This window comes from Prionailurus bengalensis, chromosome B2 (genome assembly GCF_016509475.1).
Source record: "Prionailurus bengalensis isolate Pbe53 chromosome B2, Fcat_Pben_1.1_paternal_pri, whole genome shotgun sequence".
NCBI classification, from domain to species: domain Eukaryota; kingdom Metazoa; phylum Chordata; class Mammalia; order Carnivora; family Felidae; genus Prionailurus; species Prionailurus bengalensis.
This window is the reverse complement of record NC_057349.1, coordinates 58650696-58663309: the sequence shown is the minus strand read 5'-3', so window position 1 is coordinate 58663309 and position 12614 is coordinate 58650696. Positions and strand designations below refer to the sequence as shown.

Genomic DNA, 12614 nt, shown 5'->3' with positions numbered 1-12614 from the left:
TAATGTTGTAAAGGACACTTATTTCTTATTATCTGATTTATCTGGCTAGGACTGCCATTAGTATGTTAAATGACAGTGGTGAGATTAGGAACCCTTGTCTTGCTCCCGATCTTACAGGAAATTCTTGCAAACTTCTACCATGGAGTATGATGTTAGCTGTGTGTTTGTCATGTATGATCTTTATTATGTTGAGATACATTTCCTCTATACCCACTTTTTTGAGAGTTTTTGTCATAAATGGATGTCGAATTTGTCAAATGCCTCTCATGAATCTATTGAGATCACCATACGATTTTTATCTTGCATTTTATTCATGCGGTACATCACATTTATTGATTTACATACATTGAGCCATCCTTATAACCAATCATGAATTTTACTCAATGTATTATCTTTTAATGTGCTGTTGAATTTGCTAATATTTTGTTTAGAATTTTTGCACTTATATTCACTAGGATATTGGCCTGTAGTTTTCTTACAGTGTCTTAGTCTAGTTTCGGTATGAGGGTAATGCTGGCCTCATAAAATGAATTTAGAGCATTTCCTTCTCTTTATTTTTGAGAAGAGTTTGAGAAGGATTGGTATTAGTTATTTAAATGTTAAATTTACCAGTGAAACCATCTGGTCCTGGTAAATTCTTTTTTGGGAGGTTTTTGATTACTCTTCTGTTTTTTTCTGTTCAAATTTTTCATTTCTTTATGATTCAGTCTTGTTTAATTATATGTTTCTAGGTGTTTATCCATTTCTTTTATACTTTTCAATTTGTTTACACATAATTACCCATAATAGTCTCTTATGATCTTTTTTATTTGTATGGTATAAGTTGTAATATCTTATTTTTCATTTATAATTTAATATATTTGGAACTCCTTTTTCCCCCCTTGTTTGGTCTAGCTAAACATTTGTCAATTTGGTTATCATTTCATGAAATCAAATCTTAGTTTTGTTCATCTTTTATTGTTTTCCTATTTTCTGTGTCATTTGTTTTTGCTATAATCTATTATTTCTTTTCTTCTGCTAACTTTTATCTTAGTTCATTTGAGATTTTTCTTTGAGATTTTCTTTAATATATGTGTTTATCACTCTACACTTTCACCTTACTCACACACTTACTTCTCCCCCCCTTACACACACACACACACACACACACACACACACACACAGAGCAAAAGAGAAAGGTGGAGTATCCCTTATCCCTATTATTAGTATCTTTTATTATATAAAAGAAAAACATGTCTACATATTCTTATACAGTTTATAGAAATTGGTAAATGCTTAAAATAAATATACATAGAATCATCAAGGATTACAGATGTTGCAGTCATAGGTATAAGGCATAATTTAGGGATATAGTTTCTTTGAAAGAGAGAAGTTTAAGATAATACAGCAAGAGAAGCAAAACATCTAAAAGAAATCATTATCTTGCCTAAGAAATGTGGCTCTTAAAATAAGAAATCAACATCTACAGTTGTTTTTAAAGCTTCTTCATACTATCAGTCAAGATCAGTCTCCCTTTATAAAAAAAAGAAAAGCCTTAAGGAAAGCATCATCAAATACATTTGATATATGAGATGTTAAATCATTTGGTTAGGATTATAAAATTGCTATGAATATGTATTTTGTGCCAGTCAAATAAAAGTCACAAAACTTTGGTACTGCAAAATTTGCTCCTTTCTGATATAACATATACTGACATGGGATGCAAAAAAAGAGATTGCTTTTCTTTTTATGGACAATTCCCTTGATTCTCTTGCTTCGTTTTACTGTCATATGAAACTATTTCATGATTGTTTTAATTTCACTGTTTGCTTACCAAAATTATGCTCTCACAAGCTTATTGAAGTTCAAAGTCAGTTCAAGTTTAGTTTTCTAATATGTGCCAGTTAATTAGTTCACTGTCAACAATAAGATAGAAGTTTATTTCCAGATGCATGTCTGTATATCCCCGCCCCTGGTACCCCACTCACTTTCAAAAGAAATAGTGCAAATGCTGATTTTTTTTGCTGTTTTCAATTTTTATATATAAACTGGGCAGTCAAGTACAGGGTACATTGACACTGCAATTTTCTCTATATATTTTGTTAGCAATTTACAAACACCTACTGTTTACTCCAATAAATGTAATATTAATTTTCTTAGAGAAATATGAGCTATATATTTTGTAGGATAAGGGCCAATTTAATACAAGTGATGGATATTTCAAATTTGAAAAATTCTCAGAAAAGGAGTTTAGTCTCACCTCTATATGGAGGAAACTTTTGATACGTGTGTTAGGGAGAGTATGCTGTGGTAATTAACCCCCACAGGTACATACGCACACACACATTTCAGAGGCCTAAACCAACAGAAGATCATTTCACTCATCACATGCCAGCTGTAGCTCTGTTCCTCATTCACCTTTATCTCAGGAATAATACTTTGCATATATAATCCATTTAGGGCAACTAACCATTCCAGTTTGCATAGGACTGAGTGCCTTCACTAGACACAGGCATTCCAGTGCTAAAAAAGTAAAGTCCCAGGTAAACAGTTGAATTGGTCACCCTAAATCCACTCTAACACAACACATTAAGCCATTTTATATGAAATAGTCATGTTTCTATTTCATAGATGAAGTTGGAAACGTATAATTGTTGAAATCTATTTCCAGACTGCCAAAGGTTTTTCTAACACATATTTGTTACTTTATACATGAATTCAATTAGAAGGAGTATTAAAATTAAGAATTATTGGGGCAGCAGGGTGGCTCAGTTTGTTGAGCACCTGGCTTCAGCTTAGGTCATGATCTCACAGTTTGTGGGTTCAAGCCCCGTGTCCAGCTCTGCACTGATAGCTTGGAGCCTGGAGTCTGCTTCAGGTTCTGTGTCTCCCTCTCTCCCTGCCCCTCTTCTGCTCACCCTTTGTCTCTCCCTCTCATACATAAACATTAAAAATATATATTTAAAAAAACCCAAGGATTATTTTAAAGCATTAATTCCTCATGTTAATTTGGGGAGATTAAAAAATAAAATAAGTGAGCATTTCCATATGAACGTTTTTTAATGCTCATGAGACCAAATAAAATTGATGAGAAAAATTAATATCACCATGTCATCTGAGCTTATTGTGGAATTTTAGATAACGTCAGAAAGAACCATTCATTCTAGTGGAAATTAACTTCAATGTAAAAGAGGTTATTTTAGAGTAACTGAGTTTTACAAAAACACTGATTTGGTCATACAAATTTTCTGAATCATTAAATTATATATCTATTTAAATTTATGAGAATTAAGAAAATAGTATTTTAATAGGCAGTATTATATTAGTAGCCATGTCCATGCGAATTCAGAATGACTACTTTTCCTTAATTAATGTTTCCATGTTATTATTTCTCATTTTTAGTGTTGATTTCAGTTAGTGACATGGCCATTTATTAATCATTATAGAGACTTATACTTTAAGATTCACACTTTGTCTAGCTATTAGGAAATTGTATTGTAAATCCAGGTAAAATGTCATCATGACTTGAAACCATGAATACAAAGAGAATATAGTGTAGTAATTGCATAAAGGAAATTACAGATGTTTATGATTCTTTGTGCTCCATGACTCAGCTGTTCTTCCCTTTGCCAGTTTATGGGGATTTGCTCATTGAAAGTCTGGAGAAGTAGCAATTAAACTAGGGTATGCTCTAAACAGAATATATAATAGTCTGCCTCCAGGACTTACATTTGTCTTATTGATATATCTCATTGCAAAACCTCAGTAAAGTAGCATGTATTAAAACTTAATGATGACTTGAGTGTGACTTGAAATTGTTTAAATTTTATTAATTTCATTGTGGATGTAACCAGATATGAATTGTCTTTGAAGATACTAGGGATTACCATAGACAAATCATATTGGAAAATGTGCTTTATTTATATTAAAATATTTTCAAATTATATTAAAAAATTTAAAAACCCAACAAATTCAAACAGTACTTTGGCAATTCATTGTGTTAATCCTGTTGGTTAATGTGTGCTTTAAATAGTGTGTCTCTTAATACCATAGTTACTTTTAAAGTGTAACATACATATATACATATGCATATGCCACAGAAATTGTCCTCTCTTCAGAGAAAAGGCCCAGTTAACTTAGATCTGTGTGGTAGCTGAACAAGTAGATCTCAGAAAATAGATAATCACTATGCTCTTTCTGCCAGTTGGTTTCCTTCTGGACAAGGTGTGAGTGCTAAGTGGGGCATCTCTTGGCACTGTGACGTGCCTTCGGTTAGGGGACCAGTCCTGGGATTCTCCAGAGGCACTGACTGGCCTGATGCCCCAGACCCTGCGGCTCTGTCAGAGACAGTCATTGAAAGGGCAGCTCTAGGGTGGGGCATGCACTGGGTCATGTACGAAGCTCTGGGGTCAGGGCAGAGTAGTTGGCACAGCTGTTTTGAATCCATCTGACCCCTGGCATTTGGTCAGAGTTCCTCATGATGCCCTTCTGGTCAGGGACTCCTCCTGGCCACAGTGGGATCCCCGGATGGTCATGGTGTCTGCGCCACTCTGGAAGTGTGCTCAACAGTATGAAATCTCAGGCTAACACACAGCTAGGAGACATATATGTGACATATACACACGCACACACATTCCAGGAAACGGAGGGTAAGGGACTGTTGTAGATTGAGGAATGAGTCAATCCAGCCAAAAGAATATAACATAGGTATTTTGAACATGAACATGATGAAGATGGTACAGAAAGAGAATTTAAAAGAATAGAAGAAATAAGCAAAAAGTTGTATAAAAGGTATGTCTTATAAACTTTAATTGGTACTTTTGGAAATTAGCTGTATATTTTATAAGCAAAATACTTATAAAACATATTTCAAAAGGGTGTATATCATTTTGCATTCCTTCCTTTTCTAGTATGTATGTACTTCAGAGTGCACAAGATACTCATGTTGGTTTGTGAAGAATGTTTGCTTAATTCATCTATACCCCTGCTACTGTGGAACTATCAGCCATGATATTTGCCAAGACAAAGTCCTTCATCCTCCTCAGTCTAAATATGTGTGGCAACTGGGATTTAAAGGTAATCCAATATTTTTTTTAATTTGCTTGAATCACTGCAAAATTTATTAGGTAAGTATTCATTTTTCAATTATATAAAATATTTTATATCTCAAAACACAAAATAATATAAAAATGCATTTAGTAATTGAGCTCTCTGATTTGTTCCTATAATAGACATATGCCTAATACCAACTACAATCCAGGAATTCTGCTTGGTGCACAGATACACAGTCATGAAGGAAACTAGAGCTATTCCTTACTCTTGTAGATCTATTTTTTGGAGGGGAATTATTGGGTACATACAATGATAAGTATGTTATTATAAACTGAAATAAATAAAATGTTCCTATAGAAAGAAATAGCCTCTCATGAAAGCCTATAACCAAAGGAAAAAAAAAAGAGAAAAATACATGGGCAATTGGAAGAGTAACTTGGGAGGTAGATAAGGTTTCCATGATTAAATGCCTCTTGAACAGAGATACAGAGAATGAGCCCAGGGTAGAGAAGTTGGAGAAGAGTGCATTTTAGATTGAGGGAATTAAATTTTTAAAACACTAAGTTTCGGGGCGCCTGGGTGGCGCAGTCGGTTAAGCGTCCGACTTCAGCCAGGTCACGATCTCGCGGTCCGTGAGTTCGAGCCCCGCGTCAGGCTCTGGGCTGATGGCTCGGAGCCTGGAGCCTGTTTCCGATTCTGTGTCTCCCTCTCTCTCTGCCCCTCCCCCGTTCATGCTCTGTCTCTCTCTGTCCCAAAAATAAATAAAAAACGTTGAAAAAAAATTTAAAACACTAAGTTTCAAAGGATATAAAGTTTCAGTTATGCAAGATAAAGCAGTTTTGGAAATTTACTGTACAACATAGGGCCTATGATTAACAATACTATGTTATGTATTTAAAATTTTGCTAGGAGGGTAGATCTTACATTAAATTATCCTACCACAAACGGAAAAAAAGAAACAAAATAAGCAACAAAAAATTGGGGTGGGAAGAAAGTTCTAGAGGTGATGGATAAGTTTATGACAATTGATTTTGATTATAGTTTCACAGATCTATATGTAACTACAAAGACATGCAGTTGTATACATTAAATATCTGCAACATTTTATATGTCAAACATACCCCCAAAGAAGTGGGTTAAATAACAAAAAACAAAACAAAACAAAACAAACAAAAATACAACAACAACAACAACAACAACAACAACAACAAAAACCTCTGCTAAGTTAGAAGAGATGAATCCTTTGAAGACCTGGCTGGAACTCTGAGAACAAGAGTAGAGATAAGACTTGGGGAGAGCGCAATGCCAGAACTAAAATGTTGGGTTAAATATTTGTATTTTTATTCTAAAAGGCATAAGAAATCAGTGTAGAGTGGCGCCTGGGTGGCTCAGTGGGTTGAGAGTCTGACTTCTACTCAGGTCATGATCTCACGGTCTGTGAGTTGGAGTCCCGCGTCGAGCTTTGTGCTGACATCTCAGAGCATGGAGCCTGCTTGGATTCTGTGTCTCCTTCTCTCTTTGCCCCTCCTCTGCTCACACTTTTGTCTCTGTCTTTCCAAAATGATTAAAGGTTAAAAAATTAAAAAAAAAATCACTGTAGAGTTTGACACATTTAAAAAAATGATCAAGTGTAGAAATAGATTCAAGACAAGGAAATTGATAGTTGTAGAGCAGTCATATTGTGAGGGGATTGAAGATTGAAATACATGGAAGTTCTTGTTTATGGATTGAATACAGAGAGCAAGTGACAGAGGTATCAACAGGAATGTGAGATTTCTGGGTTTCACACTTGAAATGAAATAATTCCAACACATATTTTATCAAATATGTTTCTAATTATTTTATACAATGGCAGTTCTTGTTTCAAAATTGTTTTGATAAACATAATTTTCTGTTCTATGGTTATACTTTGTATATTATTTGACTTAATTCATGCAAATTGATCCACATTCTTAAAACTGTATGACACTTCAGTTAAATCTTTTAAAGACTCCTCTGTCAATGATATTTTGGCATGATAGTTTGCCAACAATCAGAAAATCAGTAGATTTGATATATCTGTTCTCAACTAATGGCTTATTTTATTCAACTGACAGCAGCTGCACTTACAACACTACTATTACATTAAAACAGTGTTGAAGTAAACTAACAATTAGCTTTTTAGACAGTAGACATGATAATTTATTTCATGATGCTCATAAAATGATATTCTGGAGAGTTAACAACCCCTAATGACAAAAATAGTTATCGGTTCATTAAGCAAATCACACGTAAGACCAAAAGTGGTAGAAGAGAGCAATGACTTGTTGATTATTTTATGTTAGTGCTAAAAGGAACTTCGGAGGTTGTGTTATGAATACTTACTATTTTAAAAATGACACAAAACAAACAAGAGCAAACAAACACAAAACAAACAACCACTTAGGTTAGAGAAGTTACTTGATGGAGCTGGTCTCAGGACTATTTAGGCAGTACGTTAGCTCAGTGGTTTTTAACCTTGAGCACATAATATAATCAATCACCTAAGGAACTTTCAAAATCTACTACTGCTGGACTTCCATTACAGAACAATCAAAGTGGAATTGAGGTGAACTGGACATAGATCTTTAAAGCCTCCCCAAATGTTCTAATGTACAGAATGAGAAACATAATCTGCTGTTAAAGCCAAATCAGTTCATGGACTTCAGTGCCTGCATCATTTTTATACTCTATTTTTCTTTGTCTCAAAGTAGGAATAATGCATGTGTACACTTCATTTATTTTAAACATTAAAATTCTTTGGAACTAAAAATGGCTACAGGGAACATATTCACAAAAATAAAATAGCAAATATATTTTTTAGGAAAAATAGGAGGAGTAATAGGAAATCAAATGGTTTGTGGATAAATCATCTCTGAGTAAACATACTTTTATGAATGACAAAGTAAAGTAAGTTTACTTTAAAATAAAACAAATACACTTTTAAGACATGGGGGTAATATGAAGTCAAAATTGTTCATGCATAAATCAACTTTGAGCAATTATCATCAAGGTAATATAAGTGTATTTAGTCATTATCCTTTCATGGAACTATGTTCAGAACTTAATGAACATAGCTAATTATTACAAAAAAGATGAAGTATGTGTCTTCCACATCTGAGAATCTAAATTACTTGGGCTGTCCAAGCTAAAGAAGCCAGTGTGATGAAACTCAATAGTCAATAAATAAATAGAGCTATCCCAATTCCTTTTTAATGTCAGTACAAAGATTCAACAAGCAACTTCTCCCAGTCAAGTTTTCAAAACAAAAAAGAAGTTAGGATAAATTTTAAAAAGTATGTAAATATAATTACATTTTATGCAATACTTATTTTGTTCTGCTTGTTTCTATTAAGATCTCATTTCCTTCTCTTCTCATAAAATATAATTGAAGAGGAACATTAAAATCAAGCTGGTAAATTTGCACGGGGTGCATTAATTTTACCAGTAGTAAAATTATTTTAATTAAGAGATTTTTCTACCACCTAAATGAAGTGTCTTACACGCCCAATCAATTCTTGCCAATATGATTGCTCTACAAAGAAGGGATGATAATTAATTAAAAGAAGCCCCTTCAAGGACAATTGGTCTACAGTGCACAACTTGAGAAAGAGCTGACATGCACTGTTTCTTTTCAATGTCATCATCTATGTTCATTATGTGTGTTATTAGGTTTGAGAAAAGGAGATACTGACAGAGTGGATAATGAGTTGTGAAGTGAAATAAGATAATATGAATTATGGTTAAGAAAAGATGAAATCATAGCAAAAATGAAGAGATAGGTTCTCTGAATACTTTTCTTTTTTAAAGCTTGTGATCATTACAGCTTAGTTAACCAAATTTAAAACACATTTGCAACATTTAATATGTGATAGTGAAGTATTTTTTTTCTAAGTCAATAAATAACGAGTGCCGAGATGTGAATTGGTATGGCAAACCAATATGTACTTCAAATTCCCCCTTTTTTCTTTACAAGTAGTGGCTCTTATTTCTGCTATAAAATATTGTAATAATTATAATCTGCTCATTTAAATGACTTTTATATTTTGTAATGATTGTTGGGAGAATGGCAAATACTGAATCTCCAAAGCAATCTTGATCAAAAGTACTTTTTCCTACCACACTGCTCCACTTTCAAGTCTTTTGTTAAATACCTGCTGTTATTTCTATTTCCATTTAATAATTTCAGGCCTTAATTCAAGATTTAAAAAAGAAATCTGAGTGTTAAAAACCAAATGTATTTTAGTGCTTTTCACTTATATCACTTGTAAAAAAATTGTACGGTAACAGGATTATGTTAATTAATTATTAAATAAAAATAAGTGGCTTTCATATATAGATAAGAACTATTAAAGATTTAATTGGAAAAACAATTTCCTGTAAACAGCAGTGAAAATATGAAAATACCCAGGACTAAAATTAACAAAAATGTTATGTAAGTTCTACATTAAGAAAACTTTGTATATTGCCACAGTATAGTTACAAAGACACAAAATCTAAAGGAAATTCTAAAAATATACCATGCTGTTGGAAAGGAGACCTAATGTATTAAAGATTTCAACTCTTCATATTATTCACATATTTATTAAGATTTCAACAAAATAACAACAATGTTCTTGTGTTTGTTTTATTTATTAAAGTCTGCCTGGAAAACTAACTAAATAATGCCATGCATACTGTGTAAGAGTACGTTATGTTGGTTGTGGGGTAGAGATTTCATTCTGCCAAATAGTCAAATGTATACAGCTTCATTAATGAAGAACATTGTACAATTGCACTGATAGTCAAAAATATGCAAAATACAATGTTCAAATATAAATTCAACTCATGAAGAAAAATGAACATCTAATAAAATTTCCATCTCAATCATTAGGGTAAATAAGAATTACTGAATAATTGGGGTTGAACAACTTGATAATCATCTGGAAAAAAAAGTCTGATTTATATCTTACTAAGCATACCCTGAGTTAAATTCATACCAATAAAGTTTTAAATATAAAGATTTAAATGATAAAAATATCAGAAAAATGTTGGAGAATTACTTTTTAAATTTGGATGGGGAAGACCTTTTATAGCTACCAATCAAAATATAGTTGCCAGAAAGAAAAACTGGTCACTTGATTACAATACAAGCAAAAATGTCTGTGAAAGACATCGTAGAAGCAGTCAAATAAACAAAAACTGTTCAGAGGCATAGAAAGTATTCCTAAATGTATGAGAGAGTGTTCAGCGTTACTCATAAAGAGAACAAAGCAAATTTTAAAAACACAATAGGTAGATACTTTTTCAATTATAAATAAATCTGGCAAAAAATTTGAGTGATTTTATGCATTGCTTGTGAAATGTAAAATCACTATAAAAGCTGAGCAAGGTAATTTTGCAATATCCATCAATATTACAACCGTTTATACTTTTTGACTTAGTTTTCCCATCACACACGCTTCCCATCCACATACTAAGTAATATATGTGCAAGATTATAATTGGAACCAACGGCCATCTGAGGAAAAGAATGACACAGATACAGAAATGATTATATAATACTCCTAGTACTTATATGACAATCTATGAGATATATGACACAGGGAAAAGAAAGGAAGGCATCCAGTAGTGTGAAATTGTGTATACACTAAGCCACCTTTTGATTTTTTAAATACTTTTTAAATATTTTGAAAGAAAGGGAGAAAGAGAGAGCACACACAAAGGAATGGGGGATGGGCAGAGAGGGAGAGAGAAAGAATCCCAAATAGGCTCTTCACTGACAGCCCCACACAGGACTTAAACTCATGATCCATGAGATCATAATCTGAAGTGAAACCAAGTCAGATGCTTAACTGACTGAGCTCCTGATTTTTTATATCCATCTTGTAATTATCTCCCTGGAAGCTTTTTTCTATGTTCTTTGCCCCAGTGTTCTGAAATTTCACTATGTTGGGACTTATGTTGCGAATTATAAATTTGTATAAGTGAGATATAATTGCCATTTAACACTATATTAGTTTAAGATGTAGAACATAATGATTCTATATTTGTATATATTGCAAAAACAGTCACCACAGGAAGTCTAGTTAATATCCATTGCAATACACAGTTACATTTTTTTTTCTTGTGATGAGAATTTACAAGATTTACTCTCTTAGCAACTTTCAAATATGCAATACAGTATTGTTAGCTATAGTCACCATGCAATACATTAATTGCATCTCCAGGACTTATTTATTTATTTATTATTTAAAAAAAAATTTTTTTTTTCAAAGTTTATTTATTTTTGGGACAGAGAGAGACAGAGCATGAACGGGGGAGGGGCAGAGAGAGAGGGAGACACAGAATCGGAAATAGGCTCCAGGCTCTGAGCCATCAGCCCAGAGCCCCATGCGGGGCCTGAACTCGCAGACTGCGAGATCGTGACCTGGCTGAAGTCGGACGCTTAACCGACTGCGCCACCCAGGCGCCCCCAGGACTTATTTATTTTTAAGTGGCGGTTTGTACCTTTTGATCACCATCACCTGTTTCACCCATCTGCTACTCCCCTCTTCTGACAACCACCAATCTCTTCTCTGCATCTATGAGTATGTGTGTTTGTTTGTTTCCCCTTTTAGATTCCACATATAAGTGAAATTATACTGTATTTATCTTTCTCTGTCTGACTTATTTCACTTAGCACAATACCCTTAAGTTCCATCTATGTTATTGCAAACAGAACAATTTTCTTCTTTTTTATGTCTGACTGTGTTTGTGCATGCACACACATGTTTATCCATTCATCCACTGATGGGCACTTAGATTGCTTCCATGCCTTGGCTATTGTAAATAATTCTTCATGAACATGGGGATGCATATATCTTTTTAAGTTACTATTTTTGTTAACTTTAGATAAATATTCAAAGGTGGATTTACTGGATCATATACCTCCTATAACAATTTACATTCCCATGATCGTATTCTTGTTCATGTGTAAGCACTTGATAAACCCTTTATTTGGAAGCATGTGTCTTTCAGTTTTTAGGTAATCGCTATATTATTGCATTAATAATTCTTTTCTGTTTCCTATTTCTGTAACTCTGAGTCCAAAAAGTTGATATTGCATCCCCAGAATTGATCTCATTTTCTCATAATTTATCATCTTTTCCATTTCTTTTTGTTTTGTCCTATTTTCTAATCTACTCTCTCAAATATATGAGAACTAGTGTTTATTTCTTATTACATTGTACTTTTCTAGACATTTTTACTATTGTCTAAAGTTGTAAATTACCATAACATTCCACCTTTTGTATAGATAATATAACTTTTTTATATAACTCTAAGAATATTATAGTTTTGATTGGTTTTAAATTTTTCTCCTCCATTCAGTGTCTCAGTTTCTGTAAGTATTTTTAATTATGGTTTGTTCTTTCTTATTTGGAATCTTTCTGCCAAATGTTGGATGATCATACTTAATGGCAATGACCTAACAAGACTTATTGGAAGCTTACCATGTGAACATGGTTTTTGATAAGTGGCAGCTCTATAAGAGGGTTGTAAGTTGACAGCTGGCCATTCAATGGGGTAATCCTAATGAGCTTGATA

General features: G+C 33.2%; 1 protein-coding gene across 1 annotated transcript in view; it reads left to right on the top strand.

The window, feature by feature from the left end:
- The window catches only part of LOC122490476 (protein eyes shut homolog), a 175250-nt gene that overhangs the window by 147685 nt on the left and 14951 nt on the right, over positions 1-12614 (top strand). The window contains 1 exon segment of the mRNA XM_043593171.1: positions 4890-5055. Coding sequence (XP_043449106.1) covers positions 4890-5055 — 166 coding nt within the window.